Here is a 26520-nt window from a genome sequence, read left to right as displayed (position 1 = left end):
CAACCCACACACAAAGAGCATTGTGAACAGGGCCTCACATTACAGAGCTGATTAGGAGACAAGCTCCATGTCCCTCGGAGAGATGAAGTTCTTTTTAATTTTCAGGATAAAGATTTTTAAATGTCACTTTTCTAACTGCCATATGACTTACATATTTTTAAAGCGCACTTCATTTCCAACAGGCATTGTACCCAAAGTGTGGTGATCAAGGACAGACATCATTGTTAATAATTGTATAAATCCTGACAGCTTATATTTAAAAATGGCTTGTTGAGAATGTTAGCATTATATACAGAGCTGATTCTGGTCTAATGTTATATAAATGAAAGGAGTTTATTTAATCTTTTTTCCCCTTTTCTTTTTAACCCTGGCATCTTTAACAGGTAGCATTTTGTTAACACTTAATAAAGGCATGTCATAAACTGATCTTAACAAAAGAAAAAAAAAAAGCCTGTCCTGCATTCATAAATGAGGACAGTTTTGTTATTTGTCTTGATAAATTAAAAAAAAAAAAAAAAAAAAACCTCCCAAGAATTCTATGGGTTCAGAGTCGTGTGTTAAAGCATAACCAAATAGCACATTTAGCGATAGTCTGTGGTTCTGACATGAAGTGATCATAGCTCACTCTACAGCAATTTGTCACACAATTCTCCACAAATGCTCCAGTATAGGAAAGGTAAAGCTTCTCACCCTCTAGAAAATGACCTTTGAAGAGCAGCACGGTCTCTTGTTGGGTACAAGTTAACCCCATAGTGTGTTGCCAGCTCCTACCTCTTTCGTTCTGACAGACAGCCTTCAGGATGCGATGTCCTAGGCCACATTTCCCATGATCAGGGATACAGATGCCTTCCGAAGCAAGCCATCGGTAACACATTGGATCCTCACAAGGCATGGATTCTACCAGATGAGGGCAGTGCCCCGTGGGCCCTGTAGACTCCATGAGAACATGTCTCTGTCTCATTCTAAAGCCTGGAAGGAGAGAGAAAACAAGATTTTCAGTATTCCACCCTGACCCAGCAAAGGCAAAGGAGTAGCTGCTGGGCAGCAGATGACGCTTCCGCTTCCATGAGAACACTTGCAGCTCTGATGCAGGTGTTATCTTGATATGTTTTATTTATGAGATGGAGGGATATGAAATGGAAAGAGAAAGAGAAAATGTAGAAAAGAATAAGAGTCTAAAAAGCGTCTTCCAAGAGATGATGGACAGGCCAGATAGAATCAGATGAAATAATGAACAGGGTGCATCCAATGGTGTCCGTAATCCAGGAACTTCAGTGATGGCCCACAGCAGTAACTGCTCCCAGATACACCCACATTTTAATTTTGCTATCGCTTTCAGCATCCCTGTGGCTTTCCATTACACAGCACGCTTACATCTTTGCCCATGCCTAGTGCCTGACCATTCCCAGCTTCCTGCTTTGAGAGATCCCTGTTTAGCTTCTCTGAGATTTCCGCATCAGCATGTCCTCATAGACAGTGTCTCCAGGACATCATTCTTTGCCCTAACTGGCCATGGGTTCTCAAATTCCCACATGCAGACCCCATGTTAAGGACATAGGCACATCTTGAAATGCTGCCAAATCACAAACTACATGTTAATGGGAGTACGGTAGGTACATATTCTTAGGCTATTGCCATGAGAGAACATGAGCATTCTAATATAATATCTTCCTCTTGTGTCTAGATGCCAGAAATACAAGTTATACTTTGATTTTACACAGCATGTTTGTTTAACATAATTTAAGGTGACAATAACAACAACATGACTTTAAGAAGGAAAATGAATGAGTGAATGAGAACAATCTGAGATCCAGTAATGGTGTGACTTGCAATCCTTGGTCCTCTTTATATGTCACTCCGATGGGCACAGATCTCACCCACATCATCTTTCACCGTTATGTTCAAACCTGTCAACCCATCACCATGACCTTTCTGTTTCTTTTTCAAAGCTGGTTCTCATCTATCTTCAGCCTGGGCTCAAACTCACTTCGGCCTTCTCATGCTCCTGTCTCTATTTCCCAAGTGCTGGGATTATAGGCATGGGCCACCATGCCTGGTTTATGTGGTAATGGAGATCGATCCCAAGGCTTCCTCAATGTGAGGTGAATGTTCTACAAACTGAGCTACACCTCTAGCCAAAAGTCCTTTGATTTACTGCCAAAGGCCCATGTTTGAACTCTTAGTCCCAAGCTGGGAGTGCTGTGTGGGAGGAGGTAAAACCCTAGGAAGTGGAACTCTGTTGGAGGAAGTCATTCAGCCGAAGGAGGGCCTTGACACTTGATAACTTGGCCCTGTTCACTGCCTGCTTCCTGACTACAGATTTAATACGATTGGTCACCTTGGACTTCTGCGACCACTCTATCTCCATCAATATGGATTTTATCTTGTGAGCTGTAACATCAAACCAACCTTTTTCCTCCTTAATTTTTGTGAGGTATTTAATCATAGAAAGACAGAAAATTGATGGGGGATACCCTTCTGTATGTATGTTTCTCTTATTGGTTGATGTATAAAACTTGGATTGGCCAATAGCCAGTAGAGGCAGGAAGATAGGTGGAACTAAGAGATGAGGAGAATTCTGGGAAGGAGAGGCAGAGGAGGCTGTAAAGGATGCCATGTAGAGCCCAGGAAGGTAGATGCACCAGGTGTTCTCTAGTAATATAAGGTCATGTAGAAATACATAGATTAGTAGTTATGGGTTAATAATTAAGAGAAGGCTAGCTAATAAGAAGCCTTGCCATCCGCTAACAGTTTTATAATTAATATAGCCTGTATGTTTTTATTTGGGGCTAAAGGGCAGCACGACTTTGCCATACAGGAACTTCCATCATCAGAAAATAACTAATATACTACTTAGACTTCATTTAGACAATAGTGACTATTATGATGATACTAAAATTGCTAAGTTTACGGCTAATTAAAGTAATAACAACAATGGAGATTACTGCTCTGTTAGATCTCTAACTCCACATCATTAAATACTCAAAATACAGCCCACAGAAAGCTCAGCTTTGTAAATCTCAAGGAGAGCTAGGGGGCACACAGGGCACTGGACTACACTTGGCATAAATTAAGGACTTCTAAGCTCTTGCCGCCGCACGACTTGTATGACCTCTACTTTTACACATAACACCTGTGTCCTGCTTATTTTCTGGCATTTGTTTGTACTTGTTTAGCTCTTATCTTTGAACAAGAAATAGCATGATTTACGCTTTGACAACCAGCTTGGAGAACAGTACAGAAACCCAGCACTCTCTATGGAGGGATTTGGGTGTCCTGTTCCTGGAGCTTAAAGCTGAAGGGCTCATGTGCTTTCCTCTATAAATCATGTCGCATCCATTTTGCCATAAATCTATAGAGTGCATCTCCTCAGTCGATAAATTCTTTCAGGCTCTCTGTTGTGTGTGTGCTGCCCTTGTCCAGACTCTAAGTAGGATCAAATCACACCACAAGCTCAGCATAAAACACGCACTGTGGCTTCCTGTTCTGCTTAACTGACTCCCACACTGGCAACCATGCCTGCAGTAAACAATAGGGTTTTCCCAAGTGTTCAATTCCAAAAGATATATAACAGCCAAGCTCACCATGGCTGGGTCAGCCAATGTTTCACAATTATTAAGTTCGATGTTAGTCAAACCTTATTATTCAGTAAATATTAAATATCATTTGAATACTAATGTCCTGTATTGGACATAGCAAATGTCTAACTCTCACTGCATTATAACTCATAAAGGGGAAAGGGTGTGCACAGTAATTAACTATGACAGCAAGAGACAGTTGGCTTACATTACTCGGGACTGAAACCCCAGGCTTCTGTAAGGTTCTCTGCCCATTTTAGATATTTGCAAACAAAGGCCAGACTGCAATATGTTACTTCGCTGAGGGTGTATCACCTATAGGGTAGGTGGGCAGGAAGTTCACCACAGCCCTAACCTCGTAGACTTAGCTCCTGTCTGCAACGTGTTTTGGTCCCATTTCATAAGGTAAAGTTCAAAGCCATCATGTGTCAGTCCCTTAAACTAAAGTTAGAAAGTAGGCTTTGCGGCTCTGTCATTTCATGGCAGAGGTTCACCATGCCCCATTGATAGAACCACTATTGCCAGGGTTATATTATTGTTGTTGTCATTGTCATGAGCTCTGAGCCTCAGGTGTGTGGTTTAGTGTAACATTCTACTATAGGCAAACAGAACAGACTAAATAGTGGGTTGGGGAGAGTAAGGTCAGAAGAGAAGATGGCAGAAGAGTAGACAACATTTTTTAGATGAAGGCAGAGGAGAATTTAAGGAGGCTGATGGGAATATCGAAGTCTGAAGACTGCATTTCTACTGTGTCATGGAATAACAGTGTCCTTGTGAGCTTCCATGGAGCTATGGACGATACCACTGTTTCCATGCTAATTCATGGAGGTAGACTAGAAGGCATATCCAGCAGATTGCACGTGGATAGCACTGCACTTTCTGTTTGTCTCTGGCAGCTCTAGATGGTGGTTAAGGATACTCAGCCAAAGATCCTGATAAGACTGAAGGTGTGTGTACCTTGTTTTTTGAAACAGGTGTCTCATTGGTCTAGGACTCTTGGATGTTAAATTTACTGTCCAGGAAGTGGGTGTGTCTCTGGTAGCACAGAGGTGGGATTACAAAGGCACAACACTTGACTTATGTTACACGGTTTCTGGGCATTGAATTCACATCACTGTGCTTGTATGATACTGAATCAAGTATACCCCTTTCACCTAGACTGAGTCTTTGATTCCAGATCTTTAGATATCAAGCACAATTATTTCCCAGCCAGTTATAACTCAGAAATAAGCAGCCTTGCTAGGGTGCAGCAACCATGAAAACTTTCAAGACTTATCGTAAGAAGTGGATACAAGCTCGTTGGAGCCGATTCCCCATGGCAGATGCCATGCTCAGTCTTAATACATGGGAGAGGGGCCTGGCCATGCCCCAACCTATTGTGCCTGACTATGCTGACTCCTCATGGGAGCCCTTACCCACAAGGAGTGGACTTGGGGTGGTCCAGGGGAGGAAGTGAGGGAGCACTGGGAGAAAGCAAGGGAGGGGAGGAGGGAAAGCTAGGGCTGGAACGTAAAAAGGAATAAAAAAAAAAATGGGGAAAAAAGAGGTAGGTACAGCTTATTACCAGCCTCTGCACAGAGACACACAAAAATAGAAAAAGAAAAAATTATCTGCTAACATGAATATTATTTGTAATAAAGCCAAATGATTTTATAGAATTCATGTAAATGTAACATTAGAGCCAACCCAGCAAGCAACGATGGAAAAGGGAAATATTTCCACTGCAAAATTAGATTTCAGGTATGTCAGTGATTTCTGACCTCAGTTTGCTTGTCCATGTTAATTTTTCAGGATGGAAAAGATGTCTTTAGGAATAGCCCTAGAGTCTCAATTTAAAAACATCTTTTCCTGTAGGGACATTGGAGAATCTTCTGTGCTGTGTTAGGGGAACTGTATTGGAGCAGGGGAGGAAGCCTTGAAGTCTTTTAGAGAGGCTGGTACCTATTAGGGATGCCACAAATAGAGGTCTCCATGAAACTCCTCTTCAGCTGGTTGCCTTCGTAGAACTTGTCTGCAAGGGACCAGGGGGTCAGGCAAATCTATGATGTGTGGAGAGGAATTTTTTTTTTTTTTTTAACTACATCACATCTATGTGTGGGGCTTACTCATCAGCATTTTCTTCCGGCAGATTCTCTTTTGTATTTCTGTAATTATAACACTGTGGACTATCTCGGAGATAAAGCAATAAACGATACAACCTGATCCTATTTAAATTCCTCTGGAAGGTGTCCCAGCCTCACTTGACAAGCACCAACCTGCCAAGCGCTGCTCGCCTTGTCTGCCTGTCACGGATGTGATGGAAGGGCGTAGAGCCCGTGAATGTTGACTGATTTTCTAATGCATTCTTAGTAGCTGACAGCCATGAGCCTTAGATGACGCCTGATTGAGAGGTGCCTGATGGAGAACAACAGCCATAGAAAGATAATTTCTCTAAGAATTTACTCTATTAGCTAACAAAACATTCTCTACCATCTACTTCCCCCATTCCAGTCTACTGTTTTTTTTTTTCATGTGAATAAAGAGAATAGAATGAAATAAGAAGGCTTGTGATAAGAAGGATGTGTGCGTGGGAAAAGGGCCTCCATCTTTCCACATCTCTTCCCTCCTTGTTTGCTTGATTTTCCCTCAATTCTTCTACTTTTCTTTCTCTAAAATACATACACATGTGTGTAACTATTAAAGAGATTATCTACATAAATACATACCTGTGTATGTAATGTATGAATGAGGCTATAAGGTATCCAGGAATTTTTCTATGTTTTAGATTTTTGCCAATGAGTTGATTGGATTTCTTGAGTAGGGAATTCAGAGAGGGAAGTGCAGCCCTTACTTCTGTCCCAGGCTTTTTTCAACACATAGTACACATGCTGTGTGTCCAGCCTCTGTGGAATCCTAAATCATATTTACTTTGTACCAATCAGGACTCTGGCTCAGTCCTCACAGGATCATGGGCTAGAAATAGAGGATGAGAAGAACACAGAGCTTGTCCTCACCACTTGGTAGAAATAACAAGACAATTGTTGCAATCACCATCACACACTTGGTCTGCCTGTAGGCACAGAGTCATTTCCCCAGAGTGGGAGTTCTATTCTGTATTTTCCCCAAGAGGAATTAGAGGCAGGTGGTCCTGCCAGGTTCCAGCAAGACCTAGAGGACTGATTTCTCTCTGCTTTGGGGAATTCTTTTAAAACAGCAAACTGCCAGCCCTGAATTACAATTACAAAAGAGGCTCCTTTTCTCTGCCTGTGGTTACTTAGCTCCTGGGAAGAGAAGCCATCTTCCAGGTCTGTCCTGAAATCACCTTGGTTTGGTCTGGACTCTATAAAAGCAAAGGTACTAATAGCAACTCCAACATGTCCCCAAAGGCTCCAAGACTCTTCCACCCTCAGGTCATAATTCCCACGGCCCCTACCTAATCTTGCATAACCCAAGACCAAGCCTTTGTAGGAAACAGTTGCTTGGGGCAAAATGCACACTCAGCAGCTACCTGTTCCGCTCCATGTCTACCCATGCCTGGGATTGTAGGGCCCTTTTTTCATCTGATGATATTGCAGTTGCACTAAGCCTGGTGATCCACAGCAGCCCAAGGATTCATTCTCAGGGGGTCATGGTTCACCTGGATACTCCAGGGCACAGCTGGAAGATGACTTCTCTCCTCAGCACTGGATTTGTACCTTGGTCCAAATGTCTTTTGGGGGCTTATGAAGAAAATGACCAATGGATCTCTGAGTTTGGAAAGACACTGCACTTGGCAAAAGGGAGCTCAGGGATCAGGCCCTGGCTTAGCTATTGTGGCTGTCGTTATCGTTGATGTTTATCTGTTAGTATATGAACCTGTATTATGTATTATCCTCCTGTGGTCTTTGATGGAGTTGAAGACAGATAGTTAGGTTATAGCTTTCCTTAGTTAGGATTAAAGATAAGTTACATAGACTTTAGACTCACAAAGATAAAATAGATGATGAAGTATTTTCTTAAATCTTACTAAATGTTAATGGACTAAATATTGTTAACTGTGATTCTTATTTGATAACTGTTCTGTTATATATTTTGCTTTGTTAAGGTTAAAACCCTTCTTTTTATTTAGACAGAAAAGAGGAGATGATGGGAGATGTCATTCTGTAAATATGTTTCTCATACTGGTTAATGAATAAAGCACTGTTGGCCAATAGGAAAGCAAGATAGGAAGATATGCGGGACTAGGAGACAAGGAGGAGAGAGGAAGTAATAAGGAGGAGTCAACATGGAGAGAACCGGGGAGAGCAGAACGCCAGCCCCTCTCCGCTAAAATGAGACCACGTGGAAATACTTAGATTAATAGAAATGGGTTAATACTTAAGACAGAGGTAGCCGATAAGAAACAAGTAACAGGCCAACAGCGTTATATCAAATACAGAGTCTCTGTGTGTTATTTGGGGCTGGCGTGGCGGTGGAACTGGCAGGGGGGGGGGGAGGAACTACTCCCTACATATACAAGTACATGCATGGGAGCATTTACATGGAGAACAGAATAAGGGCCAGTGAGAAGAAAGTTCTACACAAAGGGATGTTGAGGGAGTCCACAAAGGAGAAAGAGCTACAGGTTTCTCCAGTGACTTTTGTCTGAGTTATATGTTGAAGGAGGAGTGGGATAAAATTTAAGAAGCTAGTTCTTCATAGTGTCCTATGAAAATTTTAGCTCAACACAGAAAGCAACACCGAAATCGGGAGGGGGAGGAATGCACCAAATTGCTATAAAGAAGCCAATGGACAAGAACAAGAAACATATTATCTATCGAGTAACCATCTACAAAGTGTGGCCCCAGAATCTCTTTTGCTATATCAAAGTACCCTGAAGGAGGCTCTTTCTGCCCCCTCAGGCTGTGAATGTTAAAAGTAGCCTAACCACTTTGCATTCTGGGAACTTAAGCTTAGAACCTAACCCCTTAAGCCCTATCCTTTGGTCATGGAGTGTTCAGGAATGAGTGCTCAACCTTCCTGAGCAGACATGATGATCCTCCCTAGAGCTCTTCCTGGGACTACTGGAGAATTTCTCTACTACATCACTTATCATCTTAGTTAAAACCCATCGCTGAGCTTTGGTCTATGGAGATGGCTTCTCAAACTCAACACACTGTGGAGAATGATGGAATGAGAAGACAGCAACTTGGAGAACTGAGAAGTAGAAAGATTGAAAGGAGAAGGTTGTGAGCACCTGCCACTGTTTGGACTGTTGAATGCCATCCTGGAGGCCATTCCGTATGAGTCGGTAAGTCTCCTTTTTGGTCGGAAACAAACATGAACTGGGCTCATGTCACCTACACCTATTTGGTGTGTTGAGAACTCTACATCTTTGAAAGCAAAGGAGAATGGCACTCCGTGTAATCAAAATTTATCTGCATGCAAATCCCTGACCAGAGCAGCTGCAGCTAGTTTATCTTAGAAGACCAGGAAGTAGGAAGTAAAATGAGAAATGTGACAGGTCTAAGTCCTCAAACGTGTGTCCCCGGTCTGTCCTAGCTATTCCTCTCACCTCCAAGGTTCTACAGCACCCAGAAACAGTACTTCCAACTGTCCAGGCAGTGTCTGAACACACGGACATGTGACAATATTCATTTCATACAGGGGATTATTCAGCCTTCCATGACCTGTTGAGACACTGCTTTCTATACGTTGATGAAAACCAAGTCAAAGTTAGCATCCTCCTGTCTCAGATTCACTACTATCTTTCCTCTTCCCTTGCAGGAAGACTCAGAGCAAAATGAAATCCCTATAAGCCTGTGCCATGAACAAGGGCATGTGTGTGCCTGGAGTAAGCTGCAGATGACAATCATGGGAAATTCTAGTGGATCTGTGGCACTGTCTTGCATAGGCAGGGGGTACAAGGGTCACTGCACTCCACAGTTGGAGTTGCTGTTTCTCTGCATGTAAAGTAAGATTATAGCTGAGCAAACACAACCTACCATCTGGGAAACCATCAGAGCTTATTTTCCTTCATATTAATAAAAGAAACATTTCTTTTTAGCACAACATGCAAGGAGGAAGATGCTAATGGAAACTAAAAAGTCAGTGAAGGATGGCAAGATGCCTCTGGACTTTTGGGGGTGGAGATGGACATTTTGAAAACAAAAATGGGGGGAAACAGGATTGTAAAGCCTACCTAAATTAAAAAAAAAAATGAAGATGTTACTTTAAGCCTGAAGACAATAAACACTAACCAATAAGCACACACATATATAGTGTTATTAAAATATAAAGCCAAATGCTTAGTGTAAAAAAAATAATTGGTTTCTGGTGTGATTACATGAATCATGTCTACCTGCTTCAGTGTAACTGTCACTTATAAGAAAAAGTAAGCTAGATTTTTTTTTTTTTTTGAGACATCATGTCATTCAGTCCAGGCTAACCTCAAATTCACTATGTAGCCAAGAATGACCTGAAAATTCCAATCCTCCCATCTTTACTACCCCAGACAAAGGAATGTACCAGAAAGCCTGGCTTGATGTGGTACTGCAAATGGAATCCAGGGCTCTGTGCACACTAGGCTAGCATGCACCCACTAGGCTGCGTTAGTAGGACCAACATTATTCCCAGCTGAATAATAGTCACTTATTCAGCTATGAGTTTAATGTGAGAGTCAATCAAGGTCAGATTCCGTGCTCCACAGAAAATGTCCTTAGCTGTCTCCCTAATAAGTAAATGCCGCCAACCCTGAGCCAGTTATCTAAATACAAACAAATGCTCTTAAGCTGGCTTAGTCTGCAGCAGAGTAAGCTTACACTGGAAGTGAATGAGGTAAGCACTCACCTTTCTTCCCCTGAGGATCATGGCAGTTTTCATGAACACACGGGCCCCAGGATGACCAGGAGGACACAATGCAGGCTGTGGAGCAAGGCACATTGCAGAGCTGGGAGGCCGAGGGGGCAGGTCCCAAACATAATGGACTTTCCACTGGTCTAGAAACTAAAGGACAAAAACATAAATGCCTATGTCGCATTCTTCGGACTTTCCTAAAATCTCCTTACCAGGCCTATGACCTTAAAGAGTACAGGCAATCAGGGCAAACGTTTTATGATACAAATGTGTAGTTCTACATCATTAGCCTTTAGGGTGAGCAAAGAAAAAGACAGAGAGATAGAGGGCATGCACTTGAGATTCCTTCCTTGTGAAGCACTCCCGGGGAATTCGAGAGAGGAGTGGAAATATCACAGACACAAATTATCCAGAGGTATGATTTAAAGCAGAATTAAATGGCTTGGTGAAGTTTCAAGACGAGTCTATCTTAACAATATGAATGACTGGGTCACCGTGAAAAACATCAGAATGGAACCCCTAAGGTGCAGTGTTTAGCATAACCAATCTAGTGCTGTGCCTCCCCGGAGGGGTGGAGCTGGCAAAGACAGAAGAAAAATGGCTCTTCAAATAAGAAGAAAAATTGGACCCTGACCGCAGTTCTGGCTTGAGAAAGCAGTTTCCTATCTGGGTTACCCAGAGGTTCAGTGCTCAGAGGGAGAAGAACTTCCAGGTGTGTAGATCAGGGCCTGAGCTGGGCCCCCTTAGGGTGCAGCCACTATTTGTCCTTCTACGATATTCACTGTCCTCTGGCTGTAGTTTCTCAGCACCACAGCAACACAAGAGACAGAGGAAACCACATGTTGCTGCCTTTGTGTAAAATTAACAATGGAGACAGGAGTCCCTGAAAGCAATGTGCTAAAGACACATGTCCGGGTCTACTGTGGTAGTATTTACTGTAGATGAGTTGTAGAGTTGACCCGTGTGTCCATCCACAGAAGAGCGGTGAAAGGCGGGTTCCAAGGAAAGGGGATTAGGGAGCAGAGCCTAAGACAGGTGAGCAGGGAATGGTGGAACATGGAGGGATTAGTGAGGTGGGAGCGGCGGGAAGGGTAGGGTAGAGGAGGGCGTATAGGAAAGGAAGACTTAAGGTCCTTTGAAAATGCCATATGGGGACTTACTACTGCAGAAATGCCTGAAAATATATACATATTCATAGGTAAAAAGGGTTCTGTAAACAATCCCAAACATTGAAGACTGTTGCCATCGCTTTTGTTTACCCTCCAGAATGTGATAGGAAGCCCCGTCGATGAAGATACCGCATACTTAGTCATGGCACATGGATAAATCAAGCTGATATCAACCTGAAAGCTTCATCCCTACTGGCTAGCTTTCATTGTGGTGGAAGGTACTGGGCACATCACCAGGGGAGCAAAGTTGTCATCAGTCTACCCAGTGTGAACCATGTGAGCCATATTAAAAGCAGTAAGTTGTAAAAGCAAGGAGGTGGTATTTAGAAAGAGAAGACTGTCTAGCAGATTGGAGGGAGGGGGCAAATGTAATCCTAGCCTATGAGAAGCATGCATTCAAGCCTCATACCATGAATATGTACTAATCCTTAAAATATACATCAGAAGGAACATCCAAATGTGAAACTGTTTACTTTTCCTACAAAGAGTTGCCTCAAATCGAGCAAGTTTTGAGAGATTCCAAATTTTCTGGGTAGTAGCTTCAGTTGGGGAAGCTACTGACTGGCTTGTACTGTTTTGTGAATATTCCCTGTGTGTCATTGCGATCCAGCTGAACAGATTGAAAATGCCTCAAAGGTGGGAAGTGTCGTGAGGGGACTGGGTGGCGAGTCTCGATACCTCATTTGCTTCCTTGCTGTCTGGGTATTGAAGAATCAGATGTAGTGAAGGTTGCAATCTGTCACAACTCTGAGCAGGGGAGCTTCAAATCAGAACCCAGCCAACAGAAACAGAAAATAAATACCGTCACAGAAAAAGACACAGGCTTGTGAGTCGGGGTGGGGGTCCCTGATGAGCAAAGCCTCAGTCTAAATCGCTTATGAAAGGAGTGTGAAGACAACGCTGATAATTTATTTGCAATTAACTATTTTAAAGTTTATGGAACTGGTTTGATTTGACTTAAAATGAAAGCCAAGTTAGACTGCCAGTGTGAGTGTGAAAGCACGCACTTCAGGGAGTAGGGACAGGGAAAGGAGGAGAGGGCAGATACTGGAGGAGTTAGTGAATCTGTCCCGGGATACCGATGAGGGGAAAGGATAAACGGGGATCATACCACAGTTGTCAGTGGGATATGAACCAAATTAGAGATGGATCTTTGTGATGGCTGGATTCAGAGTAAGGCAAGCTACACCGATACACATCCACTGAGTAAATGACTCAACCATTCTAAGCTACCGAGTCACCGTTTAAATCAGCCACTCTTAGGTACTGTCTGTGTTCAAGGAATTCTCTACCAACAAGATTGGGTCTGGCAACAGCTTAACAGACACCAGGAGGAGAGGCATCTGAGCACCCCATAAATAAACAACAACAAAGCCGGATGTCTTAATGTAGAAGTGTGCCTGGCACCCATGTGTGTTGGCATTTAATGGACAAGCAGAAAAAGAAACTCCAGCAACAGATCAGAAGGAAGTGGGCGTGGTGCCTGATTAGTCTAATCATTTACTAAACATTCATGATGCATGCCAAGCATGGGTTATATATAATATCAAAAAAGATACTGATACATTTAGTCTGAATAGCTTCTCTTTGAGGTACATGTTCTTAATACCTCTAGTTTTAAAATAAAAGAACTACACTATAGAAATGTTAGCTCAAAGTGCAGAATTCTGTTTCCAGGACTCACTTGGCTGCCTTTTAACCCCCTATATCTCTAGCTCTAAGCAATCTGGCCCCTTCTTCTGGCCTCTATGGGCTTTGTATGCTACGCAGGCACACAGAGACATAATTAAAAATAATAAAAGTCACTCTAAAACAATCTTAGCTCACTTGCCCACAGAACTAGATAGGGAATGGTGGAGACAAGATCTGGAACCAGACAGTCTGGCTTCTGAATTTATTCTATGAACCACTTCATCAGGTGATGTTTTTACTTGAAATGCCTAAGGTGTGTATAAGATGCTCTTTGAGTAGCCCTGGGCTGACCATGCTCTCCTGCACAGCTTGCCTATCACCCTGAAGAATAGCTAGTGAATGGGTTAGAAATTCAACATCATGATAGAAGAGAAGAACTGGCCAAAAAAAAAAAAAAGCCTGAAGTGTATCCCAGTGGCCTTAACAAGGTATCCTTGAATGCCATGCCATGTGCCCCAGTGTACAGAACCCAGAGTGACCACTTTCTGGTAAGGCTCACAGAGTTCAGTACACAGGCATGTGCTTTCTGTACCTTGGGAGACTGGGTCAGGACAAAATAGACTTTATATGTTCTTTGCTACCTGTTAGTAAGGAACACATCTCCTTCTTGAAATAGGCTGTATGCAAGTGAGTTTTGTATATCTGTACGTCTGTATATCGACTCAGAAAAGTTGATAATTGGTGCAGGGACCCACATCACACCTTGTGTCAGCACCATGTTCTTGATGGAGAACTGACAATGAGTAGTCAAGCAGGCCAAGACTTTTACCTCATAGAACCACATTGCATTGGCATTGGATCCAAACTGCACAGAGATCCAGGAGCCCCAACAAGAAGTCAAGGGTGTGTTTTTTGACCTCTTTCTATTGCCATGTTTCCCTCATTTCCACACCAGCCAGATGAAGTACCAGATGCAGTACCAAGCATCTCAGCACTAAGTCTGTCACATCTCTGCATCTGATGATTGACACAGTAGCTGACACTACTCAATCCACCAGCAAAGTATCTATCTGGCACATGGTGAGATCCTGCTAAACCTCAAGTGAAGCTACCAGAATGCCTGGCAGGAACAGCTCTTAGGCTGAAGTGCAGTTAGAAAGAGGCAGGGGGAAAAGGCCCTGAGACAGAATCTGCCAGGACACCACCTCCACACTTAAGCTAGACTTGTTTGTTTTGTTTTAAAGAGAAGTTGAGGATAAGCAAGTGGTTACGGGTTAAGTCCCCCCATGTCCTCTTGCATAAATACTTAATTAGTAGACTGTTAGACTGTGAAAGTAATGTAAGATATGAAATTAGAGACAGTCACTATTACCTGGCAAAGAGGAGGGAATAATTTCCTTGGGGACTCCAGACTGACATATTAGAGACCCAGGGATAGGGTGAAGCCATTTGTCAAAGCAGTCATTTTTCTTCAGCACCTGCTGCTTTGATGGACAATGGATCTTAATCCATATCAATAAATTCTTCCTGCCATGGTGACATGTCTCAGATATTTCACTTAGGCACTGAATCGATGTGCCTGGGCCAACTCAGTTCTTCCATGACCCTAAGTCACACCCCCAGGACACATTTTCTCCAGAAATAAATCATGAATACATCACAAAGCACTTAGCAGCTTCAGAACATTGGAGAAGGGTGAACACAGGCTGCTTCTGCACCTATTGACTGTGAGTCCTGGATGTCAGCTTTAGGGCTAACTGAGCTTAATTAATCAATTTGACTGAAAAACTAAGCTCCAAAGGCTCAGGAGGTTTGTGCAATTTTATTCTCAAATCCAGAGGATAGCAAGACCTGAGCCTTAGGCTAGGAAGCAAACCTACTTCCACCTTTCATTTTCTTCCTGTAAAAATGAAGGCACCTGTCAAGACAGATGTGGCCCTTTGCACCAGGATAGCTTCTGTATGAATCACAGTAGCTAGAGCTATGACAGATACAAGGAACCCATGAATGCTCTGGGCCCAATTTAACCCTTTAAATTAGACCCAAACCTTTCTTTACATCACTACCTCAGAATTCTAACCTATGCCCACTGGAAAGGAGATACCAAATCCCAAAATTATTCTGTCCCAGAAGACTGTTCCCTTTTAGTCTTTACTCATGAGTATGGATATTCTGATTATGCTATTTTAGGGCGTGGGGTGGAGACATTGTTTGCTGGAGCTGGGTGATGTGTGGTCCATATATATGTTACCGAGCTTTCATTTATCTTGGGTCAAAATCCAACTAGAGTGCTTGAAGTAAGAATTGCTGTTTTCCTGGTCAATGCACTCTTTCCTCTGAAATGACTATGAACTAACTCTGTCATCTCAAACCCAATGAATCCCTGGTTCGAGAGACCCTTCATTTCTGTCATTTCCTCCACCTGGCCTTCAACAGTGTTCACCTGGAAGCTTTCTGCTACCCGGGTTCTCACACTGACACCTGCTGGACTAAAGATGTCATCAGTCAGGTCTTGTGGGCTGCTTGGGCTCTATAGAAAATAGCTTCAGCTCTCTCAGAAATCTCTAAGGATCCCCCAAATATTAAAATACCCAGGGTACATCCTGATCTCTATGTGCTACAGTCGTTCCCAATGCTGAGAAATACAGTACTGTATTTTAAGTGATTGCTCACATTCGCTAGTAATTAATATTTTGAATATTCGGGTACCTAACCTGGAATTTTTCATTTGCAGTAAGAAATGATTAAATTGACCTGCCCTACAAGAAATGTTGAAGTCTGGGACTAATGATTGCAAAGTTTCCTTAAAATGATGACTAACTGAATGAACGGAATGCTAATTAACAAAGGGCAAAATATGCTGCTGGGTGATACACCCTGTTAATAAAATGTGACTATCCTCAATTCTGGACAGGAATAAAGTTCATTGTTTTCCTTAAGGGAAGGGTGATTTGAGATGAGGACACAAATTTAAAAAAATATATATATGTATGTTTCATACACACACACACACAGAGAGAGAGAGAGAGAGAGAGAGAGAGAGAGAGAGAGAGAGACAGAGAACTTCCTGTTGTGGTTGGCCAGGCAACTACCACATTGACAATTATAATATATAGAATGATGAACACCTTTACAATTTATTCTTTAAAATTAATTCCAGCTAGAATATAAACTAATTTGAATTAACAAAACAGTATGATGCAAACATTTATGAGAGAACCCTCTTTCCATCCTGACATTCTGCAAGATTTAATCTGTTTACGTATTTAACCCTTCTAACAGAAATTAAAAGGAAATTGGGCAATATTATTTTTCTAATTGTAATTAATATCTCTGTAGCCCCCTTTAGTTTATAACCAATGAGTCAATTGCCTAAAGGGAAGACACTATCATCACAGTTAATGGGCGTTTCTTTTTCAATATACCTATTATTAGATGAAAAAATCAAGACATTCTTTCAAAATTCACAAAGCAGTCAATGTAATTCTGTCAGGGCATAATGAAGTGCACATTCTCTTCAAGACAAAGAGAAGCATCTGGGGAATTAATCACTATAATTTTTTCTCCAGCACTTTTAAGGCTAGAAATGGAAACCAAAGGCATTTCTTGGGACACCATGAGACTTACATCATGTAACCCTTTTTCTACATGATCCTCATACAAATTAAACCCTCAATCTTTAGTTGATTTTATGCAAAATATTTGATTTTGTGAATATCATCAACCTCCACAAAGAGCTTAGACAGACGCGTTACATCCATTCCAATCTTCCAAGCCTGACACACACACTGTAAACCCCAAAGGAAACTTTGACTCAAGGACGTGGGAAGCCCTCATTGCCTGGGCTCTCCAAAAGCAGCCATAACAGAAACAGCAATTGCTCAAAATTTAATTCAAAACTAATGAAAGAGCCTACTTATGTAAAAATGCTGCTTTCTAAATGATTTTTGAGAAACAATATTGCCTCTGACATATCCATTTAGGGAGTACACTGACTTGGCAGAAACTCAATCCACTTTCTGCTAAAATAAAAGGGCCTCTTCTACAGACTAAGGGAGTCAAATGGTTGAAGGGTAAAGATAAATAATAGCACAGTTTTAAGCATGGAGTCCTTTTTCCTTTGAGAAGTTGCATGAATTATTTTAGCTACCTTTTGCCACTGGGATTTGCAAAATAATGTATTATTTTTTTTAACTTGGTAGGCAGAAGAAAAGCAAATCTATCTTCCAGTGCTTACAGTCAGCTTTAAGAATTAAATTGCATCTCATCCCGTTACACCTAATGAAGCTTAATTTTAACCATATTGTGACTCTCTTGGCAAAGTGCTATGCAATACAATTTGGCAGGAAGATGTGTGTATATACAGCAGATTTGATATCTAAAAAAATAATTCCTGCAATTAGAAGTAATTATGTGAAATTTGGACACATGTCAAAAAGTTTCCAAATTTCATTCATTTAATTTAATCAATTAGAAAATGCCCATCCATGGATATATTTTCTATTGCTGCAGAGTACTACAGTGTAGATCAGAAAATGGAACGGCAATATTCAGAATAAAAATGGAGTCTAAACACAGATTTACAGAGCAATGGGCAGCCAATAATTACGTGCTTAAAATATAGGAGAGAGGCATTCTGCATTTATTGTTTTATGGTCTGACTTCCAAGCTCATTTTGAGACTTTCTTTCTGTTTGCTTTGTGGACATGTGGTTAAAAGCTAAAGGAAGAATGAAGGGAGAATTAGAGGAGAGAAACAATGTAACCTTTTTGACTCTTTACAACACTAAAACCATTATTCCCAGAGAAAAAGCCCTGGGGAGATTTAGGGGGAAGAGAAAGTGGTCAAACAAAGACAGAAAGTAGGTGTGGGAAGATAGATGAAAGAAACAGGGTTGCAGGGAGCTGAGAGGTAGAAACACACTCTGTCTGGAAAGCTTGGCTTCTAAGAGGGGGTGTTAGTCTCAGAGGCCTCCTGGTTTAGCATTGTGTAAGACGGAATTCATTGTCTGCAGAAACCATGAGAGGAGCTGAATGTGAGTAAGTCTTCCCTAAATGCCTATTTAAGTTACTGATGCAAGTATTAGTGGCTAACACTCACTAGTGATGCCCTGGGTGTCAATTATAGAGCAGCATGCTTGAATCCAAGTCCACCTTTAAAATGTTTTAATTCTATTATTTTTACATTATCTTCCATTTTATTTTGAGAATTAGAATAAATTCAAACAAATTTTTAAAAATTATTTACTTCATAGGTACGGTGTTTTTCCTGCACGCAGAACCATGCGCTTCACCAAGTGAGCACTGGAATTGAGCCTGGATGTTCTTCAAAAAGAGTATATGTACTTACGCACTGAGCCATATCTCCAGTGCTCAAGTCCACCTTTAATCATCAAATGCCCTTGAGTGGAATAATCATGACCACCTGAGATGCCGTAGCTGAGTGTGACACGTTCGTTCGTTCCCTAAGATCGCAAGTGTGATGTGAGAAACTCAGGTCACAGGCTCTTAAAATCTGTATTGTAACATTACAATTTCCTGTGACTTTGTATTGGAAAAATATCTGTCATTACTTTAATAGTTGGGAGGAAAAATGGACATTGCTGCCATAAAAAAAAGACTTCACTAAGGGAGAACCTACAGAAAAAGTAACTTTAAAAACATTAACAGCAGCCTTTGCCGCCTTGAACTCATAATAGCTGTGGTTACCTGTGCTGGGACTTTCATAAGCCTGGCCCAAAGGATATCCAAGCTTATGGTGACCCAGATGTCCCCAGTTAAAAATGTCCCCTTTTGTTTAAAAAACAAAAGGCCAAGAGCACGAGGGAGGAATGTTTAGGGAGAAGAGGGATATGACAGGGTTGGGAATGAGATCAGAGGCTGAAAGTATAAGGATGCATCCTAGGCATGAATGAAATCGTCAAAGAACACATTTAACTAACAAAAACCATCACAGGTAAGGGTAAAATATCTGGGAGTGTTCTTGTAGGGAGAAGGGGGAGCTGTGTTGCCACTTCTGTGGTGACTACAGAAGGTCCCTATGATTGGTTGTAAAAGCTTTAAGAGGTAGCAAATGTTTAAATTTTCCATGTTAATTTCAGACTCTTCCTAAGAAAGGTACCCACACTACCTACTGTACTCCTTCCCACCCCTTTCAAGTGAGATACTTGAAAGATGGGGAAAGGTAGGGTCACCTTTCAGCAGGTAACAAAATATTACAAAATATTTCTCCTCAACAGCAAACACCATGATAATATGTCTCTACAGCTAATGAGCAGGAATTGGAAAGAAGAAAGAGTGCTCAGGACAACACAAAAGCATTGTTGAGACCAGGAAACCGGAAATGGATTAGGACAGTGGTGCTGAGAAACAGGCCTTTCTGTTGAGAACAGGAAGCAGAGTGGTCCCAGGATGTTAGAACCCCTCACAGGATGCCTGGGAGCCAGTGTGGGAGGATCAGTCAAGACAGCCCTTCATTTGTGCTGATTCAGAATGTGGCTTCCTATGAATAGCAAGAACTAGCTCTAAAATAGCACAGTCCTGTGAGAGCCCCAGCCACAAAGTGCGGCGCTGACAGCTCCTTCAAAGGGAGAGCAGTTCGTATGTGCGATGATCATTTTGGACTCTCTAGAAAGAACTATGTATCTCTAAAATAAATCACACACCCTCCCAGTCTTAACAGAAGGCTTTGCTGTACTCTGTGTCCTTGTTAGCGCATGCTACTCAAAATTTGCAAATCGTTTTAGTCTGAACAAGTTAATTCAACTTCAAAGGAGGGCTTTGAGAGTCACGGAAAGGGACAGGAATTAGGCTGTGCATAACAATTTAAAAATGCAAACAGCTCATTCTTTTGAATAAAGAAATACATTTTTTTTTTTACCAGAACCATCTGTAATTTGTCTTAAGCATATAAACACATATCCCTGCATTACAAAACTTCTTCCAATTCTTTCTTTTTTTGGGGGGGGGGTGAGATAGGGTTTCTCTGTATTGCTTTGGAGGCTGTCCTGGAACTAGCTCTTTAGACCAAGCTGGCCTTGAACTCACAGAGATCTGCCTGCCTCTGCCTCCTGAGTGCTGGGACTAAAGGCGTGCACCCCCAATACCCAGCTTCCAACTCTTTTATTACACACTCTGTATATAATTGGCTATCATAATGCCAGAATTCTTCCAGTGCAATCCAATAGAACTAGCGCTGGAGCAGAACTGGAACCAGCGTGTTGGGGAGAACAATCAAGATTTGTACATTTTGACAATTCTTATTATTAGCAGGCTGAAAAGTAAACCCTCTGAATAATGTATAGACTATAATTTAAAAACTCCAATTGGCAAATTAAAGATCTAGTAAATGGGGAAAACTCCAATTGGCAATACTTTAATTAAAGGCTTATTAAATGGGGTGGCTCTTGCTACCTGTGTGAACCAGGTAGATCTTTTACCAAAAAAAAACAAAAACAAAAACAAAACAAAAAAAAAAAAAAAAACAACTTTGCCTACACAGGGCCTCCCCCTCTGGTTATCTCCTCCCTAAGGAGCCTCCATAAGCCTTCTTTCCTCCAGCCTCATCTCCTTCCCTACAACATTTAACAATACAATTCTTAGCATAGCTGGATTATGTAATGTAGATTTGTGTGTTAGGAAGAAAATCAAAAGATCTTATTTCACTATTGTGTCTCTTTGGGTGTGATGCCCACACCACCCCTAGAAACATACAGAATGAAACATGCTGAACAGTTCACATGCTACATGCAATCCATGTGAAGAACCAGAATTAAGAAGCCAACCTTGTGAGTTATCTACTCTGGATAATAATAACTCTAGTTCCCAATAGAAAATGAAACTAGGAAAGGTCCATCCATGGTTCTGTACTTTGCATATGACAGAGGTATGGCTGGAACCCAAACTGCAGGACTTCAGTTTTTTCTCTTGGCTACCGTGTGAGGCATTTTTCTGTGAAAGGTCAGTGCTTGGGTTCCTTGCATGTCTCCCTGCCCCCCCAGGCTGAAATGATCATCTGCACTGTTCTCTGTGTGAGCCTGATTTGGGTGAGAACCTTAATGCTGACGCTTCCTCCAGGGTAGGAGAGAGCAATGGTCAAGACATTTTTCTCAAAATCCGGAAGAGGGTGGAGAATAAGGAGAGTAAATGATACACAGTAGAATGTCATGAATTTGAAAAATATTTGCCTATATATCAGTAATGCTATAAAAGCCTTCTTGAGAAATTGTACAGTCTTTAATTTTTCACACATACCTAAATATTCAGAGAAAAATTGGGTCATAAAAATGACTGTTTACATTTCTTAAAATATACCCGTTATCCTTGAAATATTAATTTTATTGAGAAAATATCAAACATAGGGGGAGGGGAAAGGAAGTTATGAGAAAGAGAAGATGAGAAAAAGAGGGGAGAGGAGGACATGAGGGAACAGGAAATTTAAGTTGGGGGTAGAATAGAGGAGAGCAAGAAAAGAGAAACCATAATAGAGGGAGCCATATAGGTTTAAAGAGAAATCTGGCACAAAGGGAATGTTCAGAGATCTACAAGGATGTTCTCAACTAACAATCTAAGCAATAGTGGAGAAGCTACCTTAAATACCCTTCCACAATAATGAGATTGATGGCTACCTTATATGCCATCCTAGAGCCTTCATCTAGTAGCTGATGGAAGCAGAAGTAGACACCCACAACTAAACACTGAGTCCAACTCCTGGAATCCAGTTCCAGGAGGAGTGATGAGCAAAGGGGTCAAAACCAGGCTGGAGAAACCCACAGAAACAGCTGACCTGAACAAGGGTGAGCTCATGGACCCTAGTCTGACAGCTGGGAAACCAGCATAGGACCAACCCAGACTCCCTGAATGTGAATGTTAGTTAGGAGGCTTGGGCAGTCTATGGGGCCTCTGGATCAGTATTTATCCCTAGTAAACAAATGGACTTTGGGAGCCCATTTCACATACAGGGATACTCCCTCAGCCTAGACACATGAGTGAGGACCTAGGCCCTGCTCCAAAATGATATGACAGACTTTGAAGATCCCCCATGGAAGGCCTCACCCTGGGGAGCAGAAAGGGGATGGGATAGGGGTTGGGGGAGCATAGGAGGAGGGGAGGGAGAAGGAACTGGGATAGACATGTAAAACAAGCTTGTTTCAAATTTAAATTGAAATAGGGGGAAAACTTACATGACTTGTCCAGTAATTTCTGGCATAAGATATATACACACGTGTGTGTGTGTGTGTGTGTGTGTGTGTATTTTAATGAAAAAATCATCAAAACTAGAGAAACATTTCCTTTAAAATATACTTAGATAATTTAATATTAAAAGCAGCATGGATATAGTTAAAAGTTCTGAAAAGAAAATTAACATCAAATTTGAAAATATTATTATTTATCTTTGTATCTTTGTAAGAGTGGGTGGATTGAACTTTCCAAAATGCAACTTCCTACAAAATTAAAATAAATGCAACTGTAATTATTTTTTTTATATAATTTGTACCTTTAAGGTGGTGTTGCAATATGATTGAGCAATAGAGCTCGATGAATAAAAATCCATGTTTATCATGGATATTCTTGTGAGGGGGAGAACCTGATTACTAGAGTAGTCATGGCCTTTCAGATGATAGTCAGACACTGACAGCTCAAGACAACACAGCAGTGAAGGACATAGAAGTGCTCTCAGGAACTCCTTAGAGAGGATACAGTCAAAGATGAAGTGTCTCATCTGAGAGCCAGAGCCAACTCATCCCCCATCAGTACAATAGAATGTAAAGTACAGCCAACCCTACTTTCTGATGTATCTCTTACTCTGAAAACACAGCTAGAACCATGCTCAGCCAGCCAATAGACAAGGGCCACCCTTCACATGTATGTCATCATCAATGAATTATTTGAGGCACCTTCTAGAGTTACTTTCTTATTTTAATTCATATTAAACGACTTGTTATTAATTGCTGTATTTTTGAGACAATGAGACTTGTTTCTTATTGCTTTTGTAGACTGACCCTTTCATGGCCTAAGGACTCTTAATGTCCAAAGAGTAACAGGTAGGACTGCCTAGAGAACTTACTCTGTGAAGTACCCATCCTTGGACAAGGGAGGACCTGATGCAGCTGTATGTGCTTAAAATACTGGGGATGGTGAGATGAGAGGCAGACACAGGTAGATTCCTGGCATTCACTGTTGAGCTAGCCTAGCCTTTATGATGGAGTTCTAGTCCACTAAGAGACTTTGCCTCAAAAGGAAAAAACTGGAAGATACTTCAGTGGCAACACTCAATCTCCACACATATACACTAACGTGTGCACATGCATGCAAACATATAGACACACAAGTAAATAAATAAGCAAACAAACAAACAAACAAACAGGATCAAGTAAAGCTTAAATAAAGCTGTTTCTTCCACAGGCCTATTCCCCCTAGAGGTCTAGAGTGGAAGAGGTCTCTGCTGTGTCTTATACAGTATCTGATCTCTGCAAACAAAACAAACAAACAAAAAAAAAAAAAAACCCAATACCTAGGGATGTCCTCTGACTCATCCAAGGTCAACAGTGGTGAAACCATCTTAGAGTCCCATCCAGAGTTCAGTGCATTCATTCATTCTGCCTCTCCTGAAAGAGTGCATTCATTCACTCTGCTCACATTAAACACCAAAATTGTAACCCTGGCATTTCCCAGTGCCACATACACTCCGTGTCCATTTTGAACATATTTTATTTTCCAGATAGTAACATTTTCCTCCAAGAGGCATTTCACTTCCCTGTATTAAGTTTCACGTCTCTACTGTCAGCACTCTTTTCTCTAGAGGCTCATTATTACAAGGCTCTCAACTAGCCAAGTGCCTATGACCAAGAGAGAGTAAGACTTTTAGAAATGAGTAGTTTGAAATAAATATTTTATCTTGATGCATACTTGTGTGTATCCTGAGGATAATTAGAAAATAGCACACAATGCCGGGCAGTCATGGCACACACCTTTAATCCTAGCACTGGTGAAGCAGAGGTAGGCAGATCTCTGTAAGTTCGAGGTCAACCTGGTATATATAGTGAGTTCCAGGACAGCCAAGGCTATGAAGAGAAACTCTGCCTCAAAAAACAAAATCAAAATACCAACCAACAACCAACAAAACAAACAGACAAACAATAAAACAGCATACAAATTGAGTTAGAATCCCTGTCAACCTCACACATAAGAACAGATACTCTTTGTATCCTGCCCAACATGTAAAGGCCAGACCAGCCTAGTTCTGAGCAGCACATAGTCAGCATTCTACGTTAATGAAATGTTTCCAGTTCTCACCCAGAAAGTGAGTTAGGAAGAGCAGCACTTAACAGTGGAGTTTTGATACACATTTGAGAGTATGAAGCTGGTAGAATGCTCAGTTAACATTTGGTCCAGCGCTCCATCACCATCATGCTAGAAAGTGGACACAGTGATGCACACTTGTAATCCCAGCACCAGGGAGCTGTGAGAGGAGCTCAGAGCTCCCGGCCATCTTCAGTTACAAAGGGGTTCAAGGCTAGTGTGAGACACAAGAAGATCTGTCAGAGAATGATGAAAGGAAGGGAGGGAAGAGGGAGAGTTGAGTGAGGAAGAAAGGAGGGAACTAAGGAGAAAGAAAAGGAGAGAGAGAGAGGCTGGTAGGGAGGAAGGATTATGCAGATGACTGAAAATCTCAACCTTCAGTGTCCTGGGTATGCTAATACAGCTTCAGCCTGCAATACTTGAACTCATCAAGGGACAAAGAGAAGCAAGGGACATTGCTCATTCTCTTCTTGCCAAGCCAGGCATCAGTTTAGACATAGTAATATATTCCTTTTGAAAACCCAAGGAGGGTGTGACTCATTCATACCCCCTATTGTTCCTGCTTATGTATGGATCCTAAGGAATCTACAGGTTGGGTCCGATTGAAACCTTTATTTGAAGTTTAAAGGCATGCCCAATGTCTTATGTTCCTGTGAGTTATTTTAAATGTAGCTAAAATAAAAACTTAGAAAAATTAAAAATATTCTTAGGAAAAGTCAAAGTAAAATGAAGAGAAGTGTTGCCCACCAATGAGAACACAGAAGATGAAAGAACTAATCAGAGGCACTCTTAATAGCAAGATATTAATAATAAGGAGTAGCATTACTAAGAATGAGGTTAATAGAGGTGTCAAAGGCCAGAACGTTACAAACATTTGCTAATCATGCTGAAGTGAAAATTATAAACAGCCAATGTGGACATGCCCCCATTAGGACATTTACCCCTTGCACTCTCTTAGAAACAAACAGCACCTTTCAAAGGAAACACATTCTCCATAAAATAATCTATTTTGGAGGGATAAAATATCTTTTACCAAAGACATACCACATTCCAGCAGCATTGAGACTGACATAAAAAGTGTGGCTCTACCCCGTCCCTTTCTGTCCATGGTGCTGAACCTCCCCTACCCCCTGACTCTCTGGGTCCTGAGCCACCCCACCCCATGACTATCTTGGTACTGAGCCACCCATCCCCTGTCTATTCTAGAGCTGAGTCACCCACACCCTGTCTATCCTGGAGTTGAGCCACATACCATCCCTGGCCCCTGGTGATACTGCAGAAGGTACAGCAGGCACCTTCCTGAGTGACCCTTTTTTAAGCACTGTTGCAAAGTTCCGGAGAGGTGACTGAATGGCACTCCATCCTGAAGAGTTTATAATCCGACTGGAGGAATTAAGGTTAGTACATGCAAACTAGAGTCCATTACAGAAAAAAGGATGCAGTTAAGCACTCTTTGGAACAGCAGCAATTATAGATAAAGCAGGTCTTGTTCACAGATGGGGACATCAGCAGCAGGGAGGCAGAAACATCTGGAAACACTTGGGTTATGAAGTTAGCTAGTCTCCAATCCCACATCTCTTTTCATTCCTGGAAGATAATTTATACTTGCGTGTGTGCATGTGTACCTGCGTGTGTGTGTGTGTGTGTGTGTGTGTGTGTGAGACAATCTTCCATCTCAGTCCTTATCTTTCACCTTGTTTGATGCATGTCTTTTTGTTGTTTTTCTCTGTATATGACTAGTCAGCTTACAAACTCGGGCTCCTTCCACCATGTAGGAATGCCTGGACTAAAGACACATTACATGGCCAGCTTTTTGTTTTTAAGTTATTTCTCTTAATATTTGAGATTATGATGTAATCACATCATTTTCCTTTCCCTTTTTTCCCTCTCAGACCCTCCCAAATACGGTATATCCCATCTTGTTTCCTTTTAGATCCATGCCATTTTTTCTTTTTATTATTTGTTAATAAGTGCATGTACACACACACACACACACACACACACACACACACACACACACACACACACCCCTACCTAACACACAGACAA

The 26520-nt window shown here is 41.5% G+C and overlaps 1 protein-coding gene across 1 annotated transcript in view; it reads right to left on the bottom strand.

Moving 5' to 3' along the window:
• LOC127236396 (thrombospondin type-1 domain-containing protein 7B-like) overlaps window positions 1-26520 on the bottom strand; it is a 177878-nt gene that overhangs the window by 107244 nt on the left and 44114 nt on the right. Inside the window, exons 4-5 of the mRNA XM_051204014.1 lie at window positions 10365-10520; window positions 772-969 (exon numbers count right to left, since the gene is read on the bottom strand). Of these exons, the coding sequence (XP_051059971.1) occupies window positions 772-969; window positions 10365-10520 (354 nt within the window). The remainder of the gene's footprint in view (window positions 1-771; window positions 970-10364; window positions 10521-26520) is intronic.

The sequence above is a fragment of the Phodopus roborovskii genome, unplaced genomic scaffold, assembly GCF_943737965.1.
Source record: "Phodopus roborovskii unplaced genomic scaffold, PHOROB, whole genome shotgun sequence".
Classification (NCBI taxonomy): domain Eukaryota; kingdom Metazoa; phylum Chordata; class Mammalia; order Rodentia; family Cricetidae; genus Phodopus; species Phodopus roborovskii.
Note: the sequence above shows the minus strand (reverse complement) of the source record. Positions and strands in the feature narration are given on the sequence as shown.